The 22,973-nt window shown below is 39.7% G+C and overlaps 1 protein-coding gene across 2 annotated transcripts in view; it reads left to right on the top strand.

The window, feature by feature from the left end:
• Positions 1-22,973, top strand: part of DGKB (diacylglycerol kinase beta) — a 474,599-nt gene that overhangs the window by 79,284 nt on the left and 372,342 nt on the right. For both annotated transcript variants that reach the window (XM_039523585.1, XM_039523584.1), the window contains exons 5-8: positions 7,494-7,634; positions 13,772-13,821; positions 17,406-17,480; positions 18,682-18,801. In XM_039523585.1, the coding sequence (XP_039379519.1) occupies positions 7,494-7,634; positions 13,772-13,821; positions 17,406-17,480; positions 18,682-18,801 (386 nt within the window). The remainder of the gene's footprint in view (positions 1-7,493; positions 7,635-13,771; positions 13,822-17,405; positions 17,481-18,681; positions 18,802-22,973) is intronic.

Here is a 22,973-nt window from a genome sequence, read left to right as displayed (position 1 = left end):
AGTTTGAAGTTTTTCTCTCAGTTTGCAGATTTTTAGTAAATATGATTGAGTTCTCAGAGAGGATAGAGCATCTCAAAAATATCTAAAAACAAAAAAGTATAATAAATAAAACAAAACACCAAACATTCCCACCCCCACTAAAAACAGAGTTTTAATAAACTTTGCAAGAAAAATTAGGTTTAATGTAAAAATAAGCATGAGATATTTCAGTGCACATGGTAATTATTTTGAGAACTTATAACTACTTGGAGAAAAGAAATAAGTGCCCCAGTCCTGAAACTACTTATTCACATGCTTATTGAAATCAGTAGGATTACTCATGGTAGTAAAGTTACATGTGTGTAAGAGTATGCAAGAATGGTGCCCGTTTAATATAATTTTAACCATTAGCATGATGCTATCTTAAGTGCCTTTTAGTCTCACAATTGATACTTATCAGAATGCTTGTGTAAGCAGTTTTCTACTGTGTTGTTAGCCTTTTGCGCCTGCCTGATTTTTACAGTGGTGTTATAATCCAAGGTTTCTAACATCACAAATTCCCCAGTGTGGAAGCAATTGAGAGTCATTGGCTGGAAGGAGTATATGGCATTACTAAGACTATTACTGGAATGCTGTGTCCAGTTCTGGTGTCCATATTTTAAAATGGACGATGACAAATTGGAAAAGGTTCAGGAAGGAGCTACAAGAATTATATGAGGTCTTTACAATCTGCCTTACAGAGATTAACGAAGCTCAAGCTGTTTTGTCTATCCAATAGAAGATAGAGGTGACTTGATCATGGTCTGTAAATATCTCTAGGGGAAAAGACTTTTTGATAGAGGGCTTTGTAATCTCGCAGACAAAGACCTAATAAATCCAATGGTTGGAAGCTGAAGCTAGATAAATTTAGATTTGAAATAATGTGAGGGTAATTAACCATTGGAACTCCTTACCTATTGATGTGGTGGAATCTTTATCACTTTGGAGTCTTTCATTTGGGATTGGATGTCCTTATAAAGGATACTCTCTAGCTCATCCAGAAGTTATGGACTTGATGCATGAGTCAGTTGGTGAAATTTTAGGTGTGGTGCTATGAAGGAGGTCAGACTAGATGATCATAATGGTCCCTTCTGGCATTGAAATCTATAAAATGTGGTGAGTTGGTGAAATTTTAGGTGTGGTGCTATGAAGGAGGTCAGACTAGATGATCATAATGGTCCCTTCTGGCATTGAAATCTATAAAATGTGGTGATTCTTTGGGTGTCAGGAAAAGAGGACAGGACACCTTCAAGGCTTCCTACTGCTTTTGGATTACAAGGGAGTGGGAAAGGGGGATAGACTTACCTGAGTGGAGCCAAGGGAGGAACAGGAAGTGGCTGGACTAGGGAGAGGCACTGACCCGTCCCCACATTGGGAAAGGGGATGGTATTTATACCCCTGCATTCTGAAACTCTCTCAGTCACTGACCAGAATCTCCCTTTCCACACCCAGGGGTCAGAGTAGAACCAGATTTTATGATCTTCCCTGTGCTTGTACTAGTTGCCTTTTTGGGGAGGACTGAGAAGGAATTTTTACCTGACTACCAGATTGACTGAGGCAGTGTGGTTGGGTTTTTTCGTCTTTCCCACAACAGGTCAGTGACCTAGTGAGTTAGGTAAGAAGGTGAGGTCAAGATGTTGCAACTTAGTAGGTAACAGGTGTGGCAGGTGTCCAGTGCAGGTAGTCATTACAGAGGGGATACAGTTCCCTGATAAACAGGAGTTGGAAGTGGATTTCGGGGGAGGCACCCCCTAAGAAAGCCTAAAAAAGATGGGTTGGGGCTCCTAATCCCTCATACAAGGGCAGGGTGGTAGGGTCCCAGAAACGGGCTGGCTGGGTTCAGGTTGAGAAGCAGGAGGGCTGACAGCAACCTCCCAAATAGATAGAAACAATTAAGGAAATGATGACCCGCATTGTACAATTTATTACCACATATTCCCAAGTATGTTAAATGAATACAGTTGCAACCTAATTAGACTGCATCCATTGCCTCTGGTCTTTCTTCCTGTGTGGCTGGGACAATGCCGGTTTCTAGCATCAGGGAATGCATCAGACAACAAACATGCTGATTACCAAGGAAACAACTTCCGCTTACCCACAGTTATCTTGGTAAGCAGCAGCAATTATTGAGTTTTGAAAGGAATTTTTATATCTTGCCTACAGAGATTGACTTGTTTTTTGTTAAATCTACCTATTTGGTAGTTCCTATAGTGGGTAATATATTTTGTTCACTACTATACTTACACTGAATAAAATATTGTTCACCTGTTTTTTTAATCTCCAGTGGTTGTCTCTTTGCTTTATGATCTCTGGCTTTAAAGATCTAATTGCTTAGTTAATAGCCATTCATGTCTATTACTCGGTACATACATGTTACTATTCTGTTGTCCTAGGTTGTACAGAATATTTTTATACTACCATCACTAGCTTATTTTAAACACTGTATTTTATACACATACTTTCATAGGCATTGAATACACTGAGATACCTTCCCAATAGCTTCCTTTATTGCTATCTTTTTATAAAGCTCCACCAGTAGCAGCACTAGTGTAGTAAAGTAGCTGAAAGCAGTTAGTATTTTAATCACCTTGTCAACTAGACCTGCTCAACATGCCAAGCAATAGGGAGCATGGTCTAGTGGATTGTGCAAAAGAGTAAGAACCACGGATGCCTTTATTCTAATCTCAGCTCCTACACTGACTTGGACCATAATTTTCAGTCATTGTGAGCTGCTGATGAACATCCCTCTAAAATCAGGTCATTGGTTTACCAAGCAGGGCACCCAGAAATTGAAACACCCAAATTTAACTGACAGTTTTTAAACAATTGACTTTAACAAGCTAGGTTTTTCAAGTTGTAAAATGGAGATAATATGTACCTTGAAAGGGTAGGGTGCGAGAATTTAAAAATATGTAGCATAATTTGAAAATGAGGCCTATAATAGAGGCACTGTGGTCCAGCGACAGGGCGTCACATCTAGGTTCTATTCCCAACTCTGCCACTGGCATTCTATGTAGTCTTGTGAAGTGACTTGCCCTTCTCTCTACTGCTATTTCCCCTCCTTCCCTTCGTCTTGTCTACTTAAATTGTAAGCTCTTTGATGATGGGTTTTTTCTAACTGTGTTTATACAGTGCATAGTACAATAGGGCCCTAATCTTGATTGGTGCTGTATTACAAGTAAATAAGTATAATTATTAAACAATTTAAAATTATATATTTTTTTCAATTTCAAAATACGTTTTCAGGCTATTATTATTTATACATTTATTTTGTGTTTATTTACCAAGTTTTCTAACGCTTTTGAGGCATAATTATTTACATGCTGGTTATTGCTTTACACTTTACAATGATAATTGTGCATAATATGACAGTGCTCACTGTTTTACTACTATGCTTTTCTAAATCTGTCCTTTAGAAATGATTTTCTTCAATAGCCATTTTGGATGTTATACATAGTCAGCTGAATAGGATTTCTTCTGCTGCCCTGTTAGTTTCCATTGCCAATAATGTGTCTGAAACAGTTTAATTGCTTTTTCTATTAAGCTTATTTTTGTTGTTGATGTTTTCACAGTGGCTACTGTCAGCTGCGAATACACCTTTGGTAGTAGCCACTAAAAATCAACAGTTACCAAATAGTTATCACAATGTGGTATCACAAATACTACAGAGATGGCCCGTGCCTGCCAGTGGTGGTGGTGGTGGTGGGGGGGACAGAATTAGGGCATCCAGCTTCAGCAGTGTTAATGAGCATGCTCAGTCCCAGTGAGCATGCTCAGTCCAAGCCAAGCAGTAAATCTGGATGAGAGGGGCACATAGCCTCTCCCATCACCTCTCCCATCCTTGTTCCTGTTCAGTCTCAGCAACTTAGTTGGGGCTGACTTTTTAATAGGCATCATCTGTGTATTCATTTGCTTGTTTTCGTTTGTTTTGTTGAGGGGGAAGGGAGTTCCACATCTTTAGATAGCAACATTTGTTCATTTCACAATAATTTTATTAAAAATATTTTAAATCACATTTGATGTTGTCTATGGTTATGTAGTTCAAACCACTACATGCAGTGCTTAAAGTGGTCTGTGAAAGGTGGGGGTGGTGGGGTATTTATCATAATCTAGGATTAGCAGGTTTGGCAAAACAGTGTTTGAGGTGAGCCCCTTAGCAACTCAGCTCTATTTATGTATGTGTGTATTTTTTCTTGAGCCTGTTATCCCATGAAACATGCACCTTCCCAGTTTAAGCACTGAATGCGCGATTAAATGGAAAGGATATCGACCTTTTTAGGTCAATTTTAGATTTGACTAACTTCTGCCTTGGAATGGTGCATATGGAATTTCCTTTACTTTGCAACACTCCCTCTCTTTCTCTCTTCTCCCCCGTCCCCCCATTAAAACACACAGCCTCTTTTAAAACAATGTTATCTGATGTAAGAAGAAATGAATTTCAATATTATTTCTGCCAGTGTATCCTTAGCTTGTTTTTATTGTATGTGTGTGATTTTTATTGTAACAGTACTATATAAAATATTTTCCCCTTCACTCTACCATCCAGGTCTTTAGCACCATTTTCTCTCAATAAAATCCTTATTATCCACTCATTATGAGACAATTTCATTCTCACTCTATTGAGCTAAGTCCTTTGGATTCAATATTATGCCAAGGGGACTGTTATAATACTGTTCAAACTCACAGTGAAGTCAATGATATATGCCTAATACAAATGCTGTAGTGAAAAAACATTCAGTTAGATAATACCACTGACCTCATATTAGATTTATGGGTAATTTGGGACTGCAATTAAACTATATAATCTGACTGATATATGATTTTATATAGCAACAGCACTTATAATGGGTAACATGCAATGCGAAATAACTTGATGGTTGTAAATTTTAATGTAAAAAGCTGCAAAAGGCACAAGTCCACACAAAGGACTTGAAGAATTTTATGTTATGCTATCAAGACATTTTGTAACTAGTGTAGGACAGGGATTTGCGAAAGTAGAGAAAATATTTCAAATGCATTTGAAACTCATCTGGAAACTGAGTAGACATGTAGGGAAGGATAATGGACAAATGTTGCCAGAGATAGTTGTGTGATGAGTTGCTCTCTACAAGTGCCCCCATCACATCTGTTTATAAATTGTATTCTCCCTTAACGGCCTGAAGAGAAACTGATCCTTATGTCAGGCAAGCTGCTGCCCTGAAAATGAGCATTGGCTCTTCTCAACTTACTGAGAAATGCCTTTGCTTTCTTATACCTTTGACTTGACAATGCGCTAAATTCTACTTTCCAATCCAGATGCCATGTTCCCTCTGATTTCAGTGGGAGTGAGGGATATGCGTATATTTCTCTGGACAGAATACAAGGTCATATTTTACCTTTCATGTTTCAAAATTCATCCCCATGTAACACATGATAGTGTTAAATAGCTGTTTGAACAATTCTTCGGGGTTTTTTGCCATGTTATTTAGGTAGTTTCTTTTAAATATAACTAAGTAAACTTTTCAATTAGTTCTCAGTACTTTCAACCAAGAAAAGAATGGACTTCACTTGCTGAAAAATATTTTATTGTTCTTGCTAGATAAGATTTAACATCTTTTTGATGAATATTTTATGGCAATTTAAGTTTATAGGGATTTATTAGCACTTAAGTCTTGTGATCTTATCAGTTTAGGTCCCTGTCCTGCAACTAGATCTGCATGGGAGAAACACCTGCATCTCTGCAGGGCCCAGACTCACTTCACTCTCAAGTACAAATTCAATTGCAAGAACAAGGCCTTAATTACCATGTATATATTAAAGTTTTCTGATCTTTGCCTTTGGTTTCTTTCTTTTTTCTTTTGAACTTGGCCATTTGCTATATGAAATTATTTTGTTGTTCATTAAATGCCAACATTTTCAGGTGTTGGTATAAAATGCAACTAGCAAGACTTTCCTTATCCCACAGATGTTAGATTTTAGATGACGTTTGCATTCTAGAAGACAGATACCGAGAGACTCAGAGGAAGGAGTTACTTTAGAGTTAATTTTAAAACATGTTTTTTAGTCTAATGATTTCCATTTGTTATATTTGCAGACTTGTCATAAGGAAAGTCCCTGGCACTATTGGGAAGTACTGGTTTTCCCATGTAGAATAACTTAAAGTAATTCAGAGGTAAATCCATATTTAGTGCTGAGGAGTTCTTAGCATTTATATTTGGGCGCACACAGCCTTCTAAACACCCTTTTATATATTTTAGTTGTCTTAATCTTTCTTCCTATCTGCATAAAAAATGTGCTGGATGTAAACTTGATTTAAATTAATTGCTTCTGCATGTCCAAATTCTGTTTGCTGAAAGGCAAATCCTTCTCACCTTATTCACTCCAATAATCCCATTGAAATAAGCATGGAATACAATTTGTGAGATGAACGTAGAAGATTCTGTTTCCATTGGCTACAGTAATTGTTTTAGCCACAAAAATGTGTGAGGGAGGAATTATGTATGCAGTTTATCAGTGAAGAACCTGTTCTGAATGAATTACACAAAGTGTTTAAGAACAGTTAATCCTTTTGTTAAGATTCTCTTTAACATTGCCAAGGTCAGTGAGAGACATACTAAACCCCTTTAATCAGAAACTTTTATGATTCCTCTCTGTGTTGTCATGTCCTCCTGTTGTTCGCATCTTAACTTAGGGCTTGATCCTGCAAGTACTCTCACATCCCTGGGAATAGTCCATCTAACTTCCAGATTGAAGCATGAGGATTGACAGTGCTGAAATTTGTATCTTACAAATGTATTAGCACTAGTTTGACTTATAAGTATTTCTATTATTTTTATTAAAACTGGGATATTTATTTTCATAATATCTAGTGGCAGGGATTTTGACAGTTTAATTATTTGTTGCTCTGACACTTGTATAACTCTGCCACTGGCAAGGGTACAAATTGAGGTGGCATGAAAGAGCATTATATGACAACAAGCATCTTTGAATAGGGAGCAGCTTGTGAAGCTACATAATTTAGGAGGCCCATGGAGCTTCTACAGGGCCGCTGGAATGGAGGCAAATTTGGGCTGGATTGTGACATCACGTAGGGGGAAAAACAATAACATATCCACTAAGTGAAATAAGGGTATTCAACAAAAACTACTACATAGTCAAATGACAACAGATCACTCTAAATGGAAAGAAACTCAGTGAGTCCCAGAATTCCTTTCTTTGTTTCCTGTTGCAGGGAAGTGTTTTGTTTTCTACCTGTGTATTTTATTGTTTTAGTCCTCTTTTGTGAGACCTGTAACAACATCTTAATTCTGTTTTTTGGGGTAAATGTGAAATAGAACTGTAGATGTTTCAACTGTCAATTGATCTATTTATCTAAATATTAATTAAACCCCATTATGTCTTTAAGGACTATAAGTATAATTATATTCAAGAATCCTGGTTTTGATTCCCTATTTATGTAGTTAATAAAGATAACAAAGCATATGTATTATTTCCAGGTTTGAGAATTAATAGAGGTACCACTACATCACGACCTGCTGCTCCTGCCAATTTACATGTACCAGATGTAATCCAGTTGAAAGACATTGTTTGCTATTTGTCTCTGCTTGAAAGAGGAAGACCTGAAGACAAACTAGAATGTATGTATATATTTTTTGTATCTGAGGAAAAAGCTGCTAAATTGGAGGGAATTAAAACAAAATCACAAAAGCCCCTAATAATTTGCTAATACATCCACCTGATTATAATGCTAGTAACAACAGTCATTGGTTTATTTTCAGCTTTGCAAACCTGAGCTGTACGCAGTCTTGAGGAAATTCTGAAATGGAAATTTCTGGCTCTAAATTTAAGACATAATGAAGTGTAGTTTTATCTTAAAAAAGTGACACTATAAAAATGGTGTAGCAGAGTTCTGCATTCTTGTGTCTAGCTGATTTCCTTATCAAGTTTGCTCAGTAAGTTACAAGATGTATTTTTCCAACTTCCAGCCTCAGTAATTGACCCTGGGCTCTGACAAACTGGGTTCTTTCCAGCTTGCACATCATCACTAGTAGTATAGGCTTTGCAGTCCAAATTATCCCCTTAGATATACCTTCACCCTGCATGGCCCCATTATCTCCATCAGTCATACCTTTGAAAATCCATGTAAGGTTAATGAGGATGCAAAGAGTCCTGTGGCACCTTATAGACTAACAGACGTATTGGAGCATAAGCTTTCGTGGGTGAATACCCACTTCGTCAGATGCATGTGTAGTGTGAGTGTAGACAATAGGGCTTCCAGATGTGTCTGGCTGGTGAGTCTTGCCCACATGCTCAGGGTTAGGCTGATCACCATATTTGGGGTCAGGAAGGAATTTTCCTCCAGGGCAGATTGGCAGAAGCCCTGGGGTTTTTTCACTTTCCTCTGCAGCGTGGGGCACGGGTCACTTTCTGGAAGGTTCTTTGCACCTTGAAGTCTTTAAACCATGATTTGAGGACTTCAATGGCTCAGAAACAGGTTTGATACAGGAGTGGGTGGGTGAGATTCTGTTGCCTGCATTGTGCAGGAAGTCAGACTAGATTATCATAATGGTCCCTTCTGACCTTAAAGTGTAAGATTCTATGTAGTTGAGATGTTAATATGGCCCGTATATCCTATGTTGCTAGTGGTTATCAGCAAGATGGAAAGAACCCAGTTGTGTGTCCAGGTGAGTCTGTAGGGCTAGCAGTTAGAAAATATGTCTTTACTTACAAACAAAGGCCTCAGTTCAGAAAAGCAATTAAATATATGCTTTAAGTTAAGCACATGCCTAAGCACCTTTCCTGAACAGAAATGCTTTCCTCAACCAGGACCTGAAAAGTTTGATATGGAAATCAATGAAACACAAAGAATATAGAACCCCACGCTGTCATTCTTACAGTCAATTCTTGGGTTAGACTAACACACTGGCTACATCTGCACTTGGAGCTGGGGGGTGATTTTCAGCTCGAGTAGACATACTCGCATTAGCTTTCATTGAGTTAGCGCTCTAAAAATATTAAGGTAGCTGGGCTAACCTGGGCATCGTCTACCTGCCCTTAATACGTACCCGTGGGGTTCAGGCAGGTTTTTGCTTGTGGCTAGTCCATGCCATCATTCTCCTCTGCCCGTGCTACCATGGCTACACTACTAATTTTAGAGTGCTAGCACAACAAAAGCTGGTGCAAGTATTTCTACGGAAGCTGGGAATCACATCCCCAGCTCTAAGTGTAGACTAAGGTCCTGCTGTCCTTACAGAGGCAAAAATCATATTGATTTTGATGGGAGGTTTGTTTCCGTAAGAAAAGCAGTATCAGGCCCTGATATTATACTATAGGTAATTATTCAGTATCACTACTGTAAAAATATAGACACTAGGCTCTATCTGCTGGAAATTTATATTCATTGCAAGTTTTAATGACCATGTCTTTTATAAACCTCCAAGTTTTCTAGTCTATAGCTAGCTTATAACTACAGCATCCAAGGTCCTGATCCTGATAAGACAGGGTTAGTGGGAATTTTGCCTGAGTATTGACTGTCCCAAATTTGCCAATATCATAGCACTGATATCGTATAAATGCTACAATATTCCAAGGTTAATGATGTATTGGATGTTTCTCTGCAACTCAAAACAAAATCTGTGGATTATGTGTTGATCCCATGAATAGGAAAATCTAAATTCCTAAGTCTTAATTCAGCAGACAATACGTTGAGCCCATCCAAGTGGCAGACTGTATAGGCCATTCCAGAATCCTAAAGCCCAGATCATCACCTTCAGATCCACATACAGAATGGGGGAAAGCTGCCTCTGCTGATCCCAGGGATCTGCATTGTGGGAGAAGGTAGTGACTGGGGTGCTAACCAAGACACCAGGCAAGGATGCACATCTCCCCTATGGTCCTGCAGAGGTTCTCCATAAAAGATGTTGCAGTCTGGGGCTGTATTATCTTCTGTATGCAGTCTCCTTTCCAGAAGTTGCATTGCCAGAGAAGTCCCTGGTATTAAGACGCCAATGGAGCCCTGCTGCCAGGGAAAAGAGATTTGTCAGGGTACAGAGTTGCTGCAGAAGCACAAGACCCCTGATGGTGGTATCCTCTCACCAGTCCCCTGGTCTCTACCAGATTTCAGAATGGGCCCCTTGGCCTATTCTGAGGTAAATCCTACCCTGATTGGACAATGTGGAGAATTGTCTGTGAGGGGGCTTTTGTGGAAATTTCATACCCTGGGGCGCTCTGCCACAGAATACAGTCCAATGATTTCAATCACAGCCCTTGCACTATAAAATTGTTCTTAATACTGAAGAGATTTGATTGTGCTAATTTATTTGGGATGGAGATAAATATGTAATCATCAATTGACGCATCACGCAGAATATAATCACTTGCTATAATGCTATAAGAAATGCTTTGATAAAAGAGTCTCCAAGTACAAGAGCACAGAGTATTAAAAACAGGTCCATATGCATTTTATATTAAAAGTTATTTGGAGAGTTATCCTCATACTCAGTACAATATTTACATAAAACAGCTCAAAAATCTATTCTAATGTAGACATAACTGTTTTTGCTTCCTTGAAATGCTGTTTTTTGATTATCAGGATTTTATTTGCTGTTCTATTTTTCTTCTACTACAAAGACTGGTGCATAAGGAAACCTGATTGAGATATTTGTGGTAATTAGTAGCATTTGAAAATGAAAGTGTACATAATTCAACTTTTTTAATTTACAAAACAAAAATCTGTAAATAAGTAGTTTACATATGCTTTGGATGACCTTTGAGAACTAAAATTAATTGCATGAGATAAGCATATAAGGCTAACACTGAGATTATGTATTTTTGGTTATCACCTTCAACAGAGGAAAAATTTGTCTTATAATCACAGTATATTTCACCATGTAAATTAATGGTATTTACTAAATGAGATCCTGATCCTGCAAACATTTAAGTACTCAAGAAACTTTGCATGTGAGTAGTCTTGTTTGTAGAACCAGGAACTAAGTACTTACTAAAGTGAAAAATTTTTAGTTACATAACACAATGGGAGAACTCAATATAAAATAGTAGGAGAAAAAATAAGAGGTGGATTGATCTAACTGTGCCCATAAAGAAGTCAACGGTTCTCCCATTGTGTTCATTGTCAGCAGAATTAGATCAAAACTGGATGCTTTTGAAAATCAGATCCAAGACACACAAACAAGGGGAGAAGTTATGCTTTCAGATAAAATTTGAAATATGATGGAGACCCATTGAGGCAGAGAGATAAAAGTATGATATCATGATTAATAAATGTTTTTAATAATTGGTTAATCATTTGTTATAGATTATCAAGTCCAACGGGTCAATAGGTTGCTTACAACTATTTATAACACCTTCTACTGATGTACTTAAAGCCATCTTTAATGCTATTAATCATATCTGTGATATGCTTAAAACACCTATTAATCATTTATTAACCCTTTATAAACTATTTATAAATGGAATTTTAATACAAAGCGTTATCTAAGATTGTGTGGCAGATCAGAGAGGAATATAATACTGACTGAAGAACTGAAGCTCTACAGATTCATATTGAATATGTTTGTGTTAATCAGTTTAATTCATTCAATTAGAGGGGAGGGATAGCTCAATGGTTTGAGCATTGGCCTGCTAAATCCAGGGTTGTGAGTTCAGTTCTTGAGGGGGCCACTTAGGGATCTGGAGCAAAATCAGTACTTGGTTCTGCTAGTGAAGGTGGGGGGCTGGACTCAATGACTTTTCAGGGTCCCTTCCAGTTCTATGATATATCCCTGTGCAGAGGATACTTAAATACTAATTTGAGGACCTAAGTGGAATTTAAATCATGCATGGGCCTGATTTAATCTACATTATTTAAAATTGTTAACATTATTGGGATTCTGCTATGTATTATAGCTATTTATTGATGCTTGTATATCAATAGTTATCTTTGTCTTGTACAGAGATACATATTTTCATGATTTAGTGCATTTTACTCTAGCACCATGTGTTCAACTTCGGTGTTGTATAAAGCTCCCCAGCTGATGGTACTGTTAGAGACTGCAGGACTTAGTATGAAATCCATTCTGGGAAGAGAAGGGGGATGGTGAAACAGTTTTCTTACCTTGAACTGAGAACTTTTAAGAAGATCTATTTTTCTTTAATTTAAACATTATCTGATGAGTCTCTTTCATTTTGGGAGATTCTGAAAGGGGTCATAAGTAAATCAGTTTCCTCAAATGTAGTACAAGTGGCTGCTCAAGGGGTGAGACAATAAAGACAGACACTTTTATGCATAGGCACTGTACCTTTTAAGAGGTATTCAATGTTTTTATGCTCGCTATACCATTAGTTACAGAGAAGAATATGTGAGATGCTGCCTTTAAGATATTTACACTCACAAGGGGCCAAACAGTGTGCATTAAGCACGACCTATGGGGCAGAATGGAATTGCCCTCGAGCACCAATTCAGGAAAGCACTTTTGTGCATGCTTAAGTTCGTTCTGTTTTCTGTAGTAGAACTAGCTTATGTGCATACTTAAAATTAAGCATGTAATCAAGTGCTGAATAGAAATGAGCTCTTGAATTGGGCCCAGACATGTAAGCAAAATTTCAGACAGTGAGACCAGTGAGATGCTTTAAAGCTATGTCTACACTGCACTTTCATTGGTAAAACTTTAATCTGTCAGGGGTGTGAAAAAAAACACACCCCAACCAACAAAAGTTTTCCTGACGAAAAGCACCGGTGTGGACAGTGCTTTGTTGGTGGGAGACATAGTGATTGCTGCTCATTGGGGGTGGTTTTATTTTGTCAGCAGGAGAGACCTCTCCTGCCGACGAAGAGCGGCTACACTGTATACCTTACAGCGACACTGCTGTAGCGGCACAGCTTTGCTGCTGTAAAGTGTGCAGTTTAGACGTAGCCTAAGAGAGCATTACAACTGACTTCAAAAGGAGCAGAACTGTGCCCAACAGCTCTATTTTATATATAGGGCCCTACCAAATTCATCATCCATTTTTGTAAATTTCACTGTCATAGCATTGTAAAAATCTTGAATTTCATGCTTTCAGACATTTAAATCTTAAATGTCACGGTGTTTTAACAACCATGAATATGTATTTTTAAAACAGCAAAATATAAACATGTAAAGTCCTTAAGACTCAGCATTTCTCAAACTGCCCAGCTCTGGAGGCTGCAGCCCCACCAGAAGCAGCTCAGAGGTAAGGGTGGCATGGTATGCTGGCAGCAGTATTGCCACCCTTATTTCTGCACTGTTGCTGGTGGCGGCGCTGCCTTCAGGGCTGGGCGTCTGGCCAGCAGCCGCCACTCTCCAGACACCCAGCTCTGCAGGATAGGGTAAAAGTACACAAAAGACCAGATTTCATGGGGGAGACCAGATTTCACAGTCCGTGACGTGTTTTTCACATCCATGAATTTGATGGAGCCCTAATTATATACCAATATTGTGAACTCAGTGAAACCAGGGAAAATTTTACTTTGTAGGTATGGAAAGTATATTTACTGTTGCATTCAGCTGACCTGAAAACTAATTTCAATAATTTCCAATGGTACAATTAGCTAATGAGTAAGCATTTGTAGAGCCGCTATCATCATAGTGGACTAAAAGCACAGTGAGAGTGCAAGAGGAGGCCAGCAAATTTTCTATAGGTATAATCAGGATCCCCGTTTCAAGTCAGACATTAATTTTCTGTCTTGCTCTAGAGTTAAAGGAAAATGATGTACATCTTACATTTTTTTTCTAATTGTCCCCTTTTTTTTTTTTAGTTATGTTTCGCTTGTATGACACAGATGGAAATGGGTACTTGGACAGTTCGGTAATTTTATTTCTATTGATATATTATACTAGCATGAACTGTAATAGTGTATTTGTATGAATCCATGCAGAACGCACACTGGATAAACAGAAGTAATAACTGTGTATAATAAAAATATTTGTCATCCAGGATATTTTGAGGCTACTCCTAACAATTTGTCCTTCTGCTGAGCATATCCACTTCCCCTCCACTTCCCCCTGAACTATAAAGATAGTCAAATGTTGAATCTCCCACTGTGAAATCATTCTTCTGATTTTTAGTTGTAACATTTTACTGCAGGAGGCAACTTAACACAGCTCCCAAAACCCCTTTGTACTTATTGGGAGCTGTACATGAAAGAGTTATTTGTAGGGTTTCACTGAGATGGAAGAAAGGTGAGGCTCAACTTTCTGGGAGAAGGTAACAGCAGAAGATGAAGGGGAAAGGCTAGCATGTTCAGAGAGGCCAGGAATGAGGATACATTGTTAAAGGAGAAGTTTAGGAGTAGTGCCTGATTATACAATTAAGAGAGCGTCAGAGAAAGTCATCAGAGAGATGTTCAAGAAGAGTGTGGCTTGTGGGCAGAGCTGGCGCTAGGCATAAGCAGACAAAGCAATTGCTTAGAGCCCTGAACAGCTCAAGGGGACCCACTGCTCACTTTTTATTATAAGAACTTGCCTGTTTTAGTATTGTTTGTTGGGGGGGGGGGGGAGGCTAGCACCGGCTCTGTTTACAGGTATTGGGAAGGAGCAAAGACTAGCAAATTATTGGAAATGGGGATAGGGCAGGCATCTTTGTCTTTTGCTTCCTCTCCCCCCCTTCCCCTCCCACCCCGAAAAAAGGGGAGGCAGGAAAAGAGAGAGATTGGCATATAGGAGGAAATAAAGTAATAGGACATGCACTTAAACTGGTACTGATAGTGTTCTAGGGCCAGGCAACGGGGGTTTTAACAAATATCAGCCAACTAATGTGTAAGGGATAGAACGTAGGATCATAGATTAGGTTCTTGAAGCTTCTAGCACCCTGTAGAATGAGTGTGAAGAGGTTCTATTTTCTTATTTCCATTCACAGGCTGAAACAGTGGCTATAGGGCTAGATTTCATCTCCCCAACTGTGTTACACTCCCCTCGCCTCCCCTTACCTACTCAGACTTTATGTGCTGGAGTGAATTTGACCCAGTGGTCTGAACAGACATTTTCCAGTGGGCAAACACCATGTTAGCACAATTCAGAAGAGAGAACCAATTTAAATATGCCTTTCATTGAATTAAGTAAGGATCAGTGACAACTCAAAGGAGGGAAGTCATGGTGCCCAATGCTAATATACAGGTCAGAACATAATATACAGTTGATCTTTAAATTTAATCAGAAGAAATTCTATCCCTGATTAAAACATCACCCTTCATAAAGGAATATTAATGCACTCTTGGATGTTAATAAAAATATGAATTATGACAATGTGAAGAGTTTTTTGGAATGTAAAAATCACATTTTAAAGTCCACATTTTAAGGACTAAGCAAAAGTAAGATTATTCAGGGATAAAGTGTCCTTGTTTCTCCACAGTATGTCTTCTGCCTTGTTCTTGTAAGCTTTTTCAAGCACAGAAAATGAAGAAGCTGGTGAGAGGATTAGAGAGCCTTCACTAAGTAGTATAAATTAATGCAATAACTATACTAAAAAGGGTTAGAAACTTTTTTTTAAAAATGAAAGGTTGGGTTCTGCAGAAAACATAAATAACTGCAGAAAAATATTGATGGGAACTCTTTCAAACATTGATGTCTAAAGTGTGCCTGTAAAATCACCATGAGTAGCTCCCATTGTGTGTGTATCTGAGCAGTTGTGCATCCAAGCATGCATCCAGTTGCATGCACAACTACTGATTTTGTGTGTATGTATTTTGCAGGTGCAACTTTGATGCCAGTGTTTGAGAGTTTGTTCCAAAAATTTTGTGGCCAAATTCATGTTGCCTCTTGTTCATAAGAAAGAAAAAAGGAGGGTAAGCATGGTACAACTTGTGTACCTTATTCCTAGCTCCCCAAAGATCCATGGAATTCACACTCCATAGATGCATTCCAGGAGGAATCTGAGGTCAGGAAGCATATTATCTTCAAGTGTGTGTTTCTTGAACCCCTGTGTGCCCTTCCTTGCTGGCATTACTTGTTGGCTGCACGTGTAGGAAGTGGTTGTGGTGATGGCGGTGGCGAGGGAGGCGGTTATAGGAACTCTGGTGTTTTGAATAATGTTGCAAAATAATGCCATTTTTGTTGAGCCTTATACATTATGGCCATTTTCTGAAGTATTGGCAACTTGGACTGCAACTGGAGTTGAGTCCTTAGCGCCTCTGAAAATAAAGGCCCCATAGAAATAATTGTAATAATAGTATATATTCGCTTGCACTATTTTGAGAGCAGAAGTGAAGAAGGGCTGAATGTGTCGCTCCCCACCCCCGACATGCATGCTTTTCTTATGGATGTCAAGTATCAGAGGGGTAGCCATGTTAGTCTGGATCTGTAAAAGCAGCAAAGAGTCATATTGCACCTTATAGGCTAACAGACGTATTGGAGCATGAGCTTTCATGGGTGAATACGTTGTGCTTGCATCCGACAAAGTGGGTATTCACCCACGAAAGCTCATGCTCCAATACGTCTGTTAGTCTATAAGGTGCCACAGGACTCTTTGCTGATTTCATATGGATGCAATTTATACTTGGCTTGAGTGCTGACCCTAGAGCAAAGGGGCAGATTCTTAGCTGGTGTAAACTGTCATAGCTCCATTGGCTTCAGTTTACAGTAGTTGAGGATTTTCCCCCAGGTTTGTACAAATATCTAAATGGTAAGTGTACCAAACTTACAATTGCATTAAAACATACCCATACCTTATAATATACATTACCCAAAAATGTTAAAATACCATTTGCATACATTAAGTTCCTGTGATCCTGAAACACTCAAGCAAACCTTGTGGGGTTCATACCTTGGTGAACCAAACCCATGGATTTAAATTAATGACATTTTGTGGAACTGAAATCAGCACGGGGGAGATAACACCGCACATTTGAAAAAAACATGTTTCAGTGAGAGCAAATCCTTACTAGTCTCGCTTCCAACAGCACAAGTCATCCCAGTTATGTGATAAGCATAAGTAACACGTGACCAAAGCATCTACAAAATGTGAGTTGAGGTCCTCCTTTTTCTCTGAAAGATATCCTTTCACCAAGGTCAAACACATACACACAAAAACCTCACCCTAAAATATTACCTTCTTAAAATAATTAAAAGTAACCCTTTTATTCTGCTTAATGGAGTCCCCAATGGATATTTATTTCTGATTTTAACTTTTACTAGTAATTATATTGATATTCAAATATATAGCATATAACTGCTGATTGAATATTTTTACTATATACTTTGATGTAGTAAATGGTTTGAGGTTTAAATTGTTGTTTTGTTAAAATATACATTTAATATTTTCATCCATAGAGATGATACATCCAAATACACTGTTAGTCTATATTAAAACAATTATAAACTATATATCTGAATTGTAAGAAAATCAGCCAGTCTGATATTTCATTAAAATATCTTTGTTCTTTTTTTCCTGCCTAGGAGCTAGAAAATATCATCACTCAAATGATGCATGTTGCAGAATATCTTGAATGGGATGTCACTGAACTCAGTCCAGTAAGTATTTTGTCAGATCATTGATGCAATTAATTCTGGAAAACATTCTGTAATGTCCCATGAATATCTGTGATATTAATACATATATTGAGTAGTAAAAATAATAATAGTTGTTACTTCTTTCTGGGGCTGCCATTCAGCCCTTTCCTAATCTTTTTCCAATGAGGACAACATAGCACTATGGTCATAAGTCTGAAATATATGCCCTCCACTAAAGTTTAAGGCTTTCTCCCCATTACATTTAGTAATTCACCTTCTCAGTGTGCCTGGCACATACTTAACCCAAAACCCATGAGAGTCAGGAACTATCATCTGTGTACAGCACACCTAGTACAATGGGTCCCAAACTGCGGAATCTACCCAGACCAATCAATGTTAGTGCACTTTAGAAATCCCCACAACCCACTCCATAGTCTGTATTACTGCTCCATATAGACAAACCCTTAGATGCAAGCAACCATTTCTGGTATTTTTACTGGATTTATTAGCTAAACATTGATTTAATTTTTTTATTTGTTTTTATTGGTGATGTTTTCTTGGTGCTTATCAGTCAAAAGCTAAATTCAGAAGCCATAAAAACAGAATTTAAGTGATGCATAGGGCCTTGTGCTAACCTTGGCTCACGGTGAATTTTTCCCAAAGCTTTATCCTGCCATAGAATCCTAAGAATCTGTAATGCTACAAAGATGGTAATATGAAACTATAGTATATAATGTCACTACTAGAGCTAAATAAAAATAGTAAGCATATTTCACAAAAAAATCATTTTCTTGAAGTTTTTGTTGAAAACTGGAAAACGTAATATTTCAGGTTCCCTGTCTCCATTATCTCCCTATTTATTTATTTGCTTTCCGCCAACCCAAGCAAAATGGAGGAAAGAGGGAGGAGAAAACAGAAAATACGGGGGTCAATAAAAATTTTGGGATATTTAATTTATTTGTTTCAAAATTTGAAAATGTTGAAAAAAATTCCACAAAAATATTTTTAAATGTCCTTTTTTAATTGAAAAAAAAAGTTATACCAGTTCTAATAAGGACCTATGTTTGGGGGAGAGGTGAGGGGTAAAAAGACTTTAAATACCTTTCTTCCAAAGTTGCCACACTGGATATAGACTCAGGATAGGGTGGCTCAGGGTTAATGCATATTTTTATTGTTTTAGAATATCCAATTTATAGGTTTTTTTTTTTTTTTAAATCTACAGATCCTTCATGAAATGATGGAAGAAATTGATTATGACCATGATGGCACAGTATCTCTGGAGGAATGGATCCAAGGTGGAATGACGACAATCCCACTCCTGGTGCTCCTTGGATTGGAGAATGTGAGCATTAGTCTAGCAATGTCCAAAGGGTAACTTGTGGGTCAGACGTGGCCCGAAAACTAATATATTTGCAACCTGCCACCACCTTCATCTTAGCTATGGAACTATGACAGGCAGAGACTATCCAATAAGTGGCTACCTCAGGGGGAGCAGTTGATCCCAGGATGGAGAATTACATAATGAGACCTATTATCATATTAACAATGAAAACAACTGTAATATTAATTTTATATCAGTTGGATGCAGCTGTTGTATTGTTGGCAAATTGCCAATGCCGTTGGCCTTCTTGCCTTTGGGCACCTCTCTTTTAGCATATATCTCAGGTGTATGATTTTGATATAAAAATATTAGTACTGAAAATCATCTGTAGTACTTTACAGACACTTAAATGGAGATATTAAAGAAGTCCCTCCACCCCAAATCAAGCCCAGAGTATTGCAATTATGCAATCAGTTATATGATATTGTTATGAAGGTCGGTTAAGTTGAGCACTTTCTGTTGCTAAATGTATAACAATATAATAGTTTTTTATCATAGGATCTCAGATTTATTCACAAATATTATTGATTAAGCCTGTGAAGGAGGTATTCCTTGGTAAATATTATTTTCTTCTTTTTATATGTGTGGAACTGAGGCACAGAAAGATTAAGTTACTTGGCTAATATCACAGAATAAATCGCTGCCAGAAATGGGTTGCCCTTTTTCCTGACTCATATTCCTAGATTCATAGTTAGATTCATAGAGTCCAAGTCCAGAAGGGACCATTGTAACTATCTAGACTGACCTGTATAGCACAAGCCATACAGCTCCCCCCACAAACAGTTCCTAGAACAGATCCTTTAGAAAAACATCCAGTCTTGATTTAAAAGTTGTTAGTAATGGAGCATCCACCATGATCATTGGTAAATTGTTTCAGTGGTTAATAACCCTCACTGTAAAAGATTTACCTTGGATTTCCAGTCTGAATATGTCTAGCTTCAACTTTCAGCCATTAGATTGTGTTATACCTTCCTCTGATAGATTGTAGACCCCATTTATTAAGTATTTGTTCCTCAAGTAGGTACATAAAGACTGTAATCAAGTCACCCTTTAAGTTTCTCTCTGGGTATCTTTACGCTGGGGAGAGAAAAAAACCAATAAAAAACTAAAACACCTCCAAGGAGTGTGTTACTCCTTTTGGCCACAGCATCAGACTAGGAGCTCATGTTTAGCTGAATTGAATAGTAAGCAGTGCTGTCTCTCATATAATGGATATAGAAAGTCTATATGCTGCTTTTCATTGTGATATGGAATGGCTGTTTTCATAGAATCATAGATTATTAGGGTTGGAAGGGAGCTCAAGAGATCAGCTAGTCCAACCCCCTGCTCAAAACATGACCAATCCCCAAATGGCCCCCTCAAGGATTGAGCTCACAATCCTGTGTTTAGCAGGCCAGTGCTTAAACCACTGAGCTATCTCTCCCCCTGCCCCTAGACACTATAGTTTTCAGTGGGCAAACTTCACTCATTTAGAATTTGAATCTGCCTTATTCCATCTTCAATTAATGTAAGTACTTCTCTATAACATTATTGCGTGAGTATATTGAAGGCAGAAGCTGAAATATTCCAGTGATGTACATACTGAATATAAGCCTGGAAAATACTAAATTAGATTAAACAAATGACGTATAGACTGTCATAACTTATTTAAACATTTCTCCTTCTGAAATTTTTTTTTAAGGAAAAAATTGGTAATTGATATTTTCCTAAGCCACTCCAGCAATCAGAATTCCCTAGCATTCTGAAGTACTTCAGTGTGGATGTGCATCAGTATTTTGTCTATCCAGGAATATTTGGATTTATGTGGGAAAAATTTAAATACACAGTTCTGAGCAAACACTTATCTAACTTATGTGAAGTTTATTTTTGATCAGTTAACAAAATAATATTGAGGGGACTCCATAAAGTTTTATTTCTTGAAGACTAGTATAGGTGGTTAAGGGAAACTGTAGTGCTTTACACTATATTATTGTTCATGGATGGATAGGCCACCAACTCAGGGGACTACACAAGCTGCATCATTGGTCTACCAGGAAAAGTAGTGTAAAACTACCACAGGAATGGTGAAAGGTTCTAACATTGCCCCCATTTTTTTTTCTTTTAACTTTTTTTTAGAGGAAAAATCCTGTTGGTCCAATGGAATCATACAGCTGTTTCTAGAGGAAAGTCAACATTTCACATTTTCCATTGAACCAGCAAAAAGTTATTTGGCCTTTACTGTTAGGTTTACAATTTGTGTACATCTTGAATGGTCAAATCTAGATATATTTTTGGATACTGAAAAGTAAAGTAATATGAAACTGTTTATCCCTGTCCTCCAGAATAATTTACAAAGAAAACATAGGATAGATGACAAAATGATAGATTACATAATTGTGGGAATGGTTTGAGAAATATTTCTATTTGATAAAGATGCTGCATAGTTGTGACACTACATAATACTCCTGGGGGAGTTCTGTGCCAAAAAAATAAAAATTTGGAATCTGAGCACAATATTTTAAAATTCTGCAAATTTTATTTGTCAATAAATAAATGTGCAGGCTCCAGCATGGCAGTGGGCAGCACTGGACACTGGCTGCATGGAGGTGGGAGATCACCCTGCAGCCCTCTCACTCCCGGGACATGGACTTGGCAGTGGGGCTGAACTCAACCCTGACACAGAACAAGGTCTGGGCCTGCACCAGAAACATCCCAGGATCCTGTCCCTCTGTGCCAGGTGCACCAGGTGTGGACAAGCAGACTCAGTCTGGCAGGATCCTAGTGTGGAGGGTCTCTGTGTGGCGATCCAGGTCTGGGTTGAGAGGGTTCTCTGTGGGGCAATCTGGGTATGGGCGGCTCAGTGAGGGGATCCAGGTGTGCGTGGGATCTGGATGCACAGGAGCTTGTTGGGGGGTTCTGGGTGGAGGGGGAATGGGATTCTGCTGAGGGGTTCAGGTGAAAGTGGTTGGGGTTCAGCAGGAGGGGTCTGGGTGTGGGGGGGGGCTCAGTGGGGGTGTCTGAGGGAGAGGAGTTTGGTGGGGTGGGGATCTGGGTGCAGCTGGTTGGGGCTCAGTGGGGTGGGGGTCCAAGTATGGGGGTCTAGTCAGTGTGATTCAGACATGTAGGGGGTGGGGCTTGTGGGGATAGGATTTCGATTACGGGAGACTCAACAGAAGGTGGTCTGGGTACAGGGGTAGATGTCCCGATGCAGGGGATAGGGTTGGCAAGGGGTGGGCGGGGTGTGTGTGTCCAGGTGCAGGGAGGTTGGGCTCAGCAGGGGGGTCTGGGTGAAGGGGTAGGGGTTCAGATACAGGAGGGAGGGGCTCAGCAGGGGTTCGTGTGCAGGAGGAGTGGGGCTCAGCAGGGAGGGCCGGGTGCAGGGGGGTATGGGTTTGGGTGGGGGAGTTCTGGGTGTGTAGGGGGCTGAGGCTCAGCAGTGGGGCGGTCTGAGGATGGGGGGCTCAGGACTGAGGCAGAGGGTTGGGAGGGGGGAGGCCTCTGGCTGGGGGTATAGGGTCTGAGGTGGGGTTGGGGATGAGGGGGTTGGGGTGCAGGAGGGTGCTCAGGGGCTACGGCAGGGAGAGAGGACTCCCCCCAGCTCTCTCTCCTCACAGCAGCACCTGGGCTGGGATGGAGAGGCGCCTTTCCCCGCTGCAGCAGCTCCAGGGCTGGGGCCACAGGAGAGGCGCCCCTCCCCTGGCCCCTGCAGGTCCAGGCTGGGGCTGGGTACAGGGAGGGGCACCCTGGCCGAGACAGGTCTGGGCCAGGGCTGGCTTTGGGGCGGGACTCCCTGTGACAGAGCCGGGCCGGGCCGCCTAGGTTTGGGCTGGGCCGCTGGGTTTGGGCCAGGCCGCCATGGCTGGGTTGAGACTAGGCCGTCCTGGCCACGGCTGGGTTCAAGCCGTGCTGCCCCGGCTGCAGTTGGTTCCAGGCCAGGCCTTCCGGGTTCTGGCCAGGCCGCCCCGGCCGTGGCTGGGTCTGGGCCAGGCTGCCCCCAACCACGGGTTCAGATCCAGGCCAGGCTGCCTGGGTTCGGATCCGGGCTGCCCCGGCTGTGGCAGGTCTGGGCCACAGCACAGTTGGGGTGGGGGTGGGGGCCACCCCAGCCGTGGCATATTGGGGGTTGTGTTCGGTTGGGGCCAGGGGAGGAGCGT

This window comes from Mauremys reevesii, linkage group 2 (genome assembly GCF_016161935.1).
Source record: "Mauremys reevesii isolate NIE-2019 linkage group 2, ASM1616193v1, whole genome shotgun sequence".
Taxonomy (NCBI): domain Eukaryota; kingdom Metazoa; phylum Chordata; order Testudines; family Geoemydidae; genus Mauremys; species Mauremys reevesii.
The sequence above is the reverse complement of the archived record's forward strand: the minus strand, read 5'-3'. Positions and strand labels throughout refer to the sequence as shown.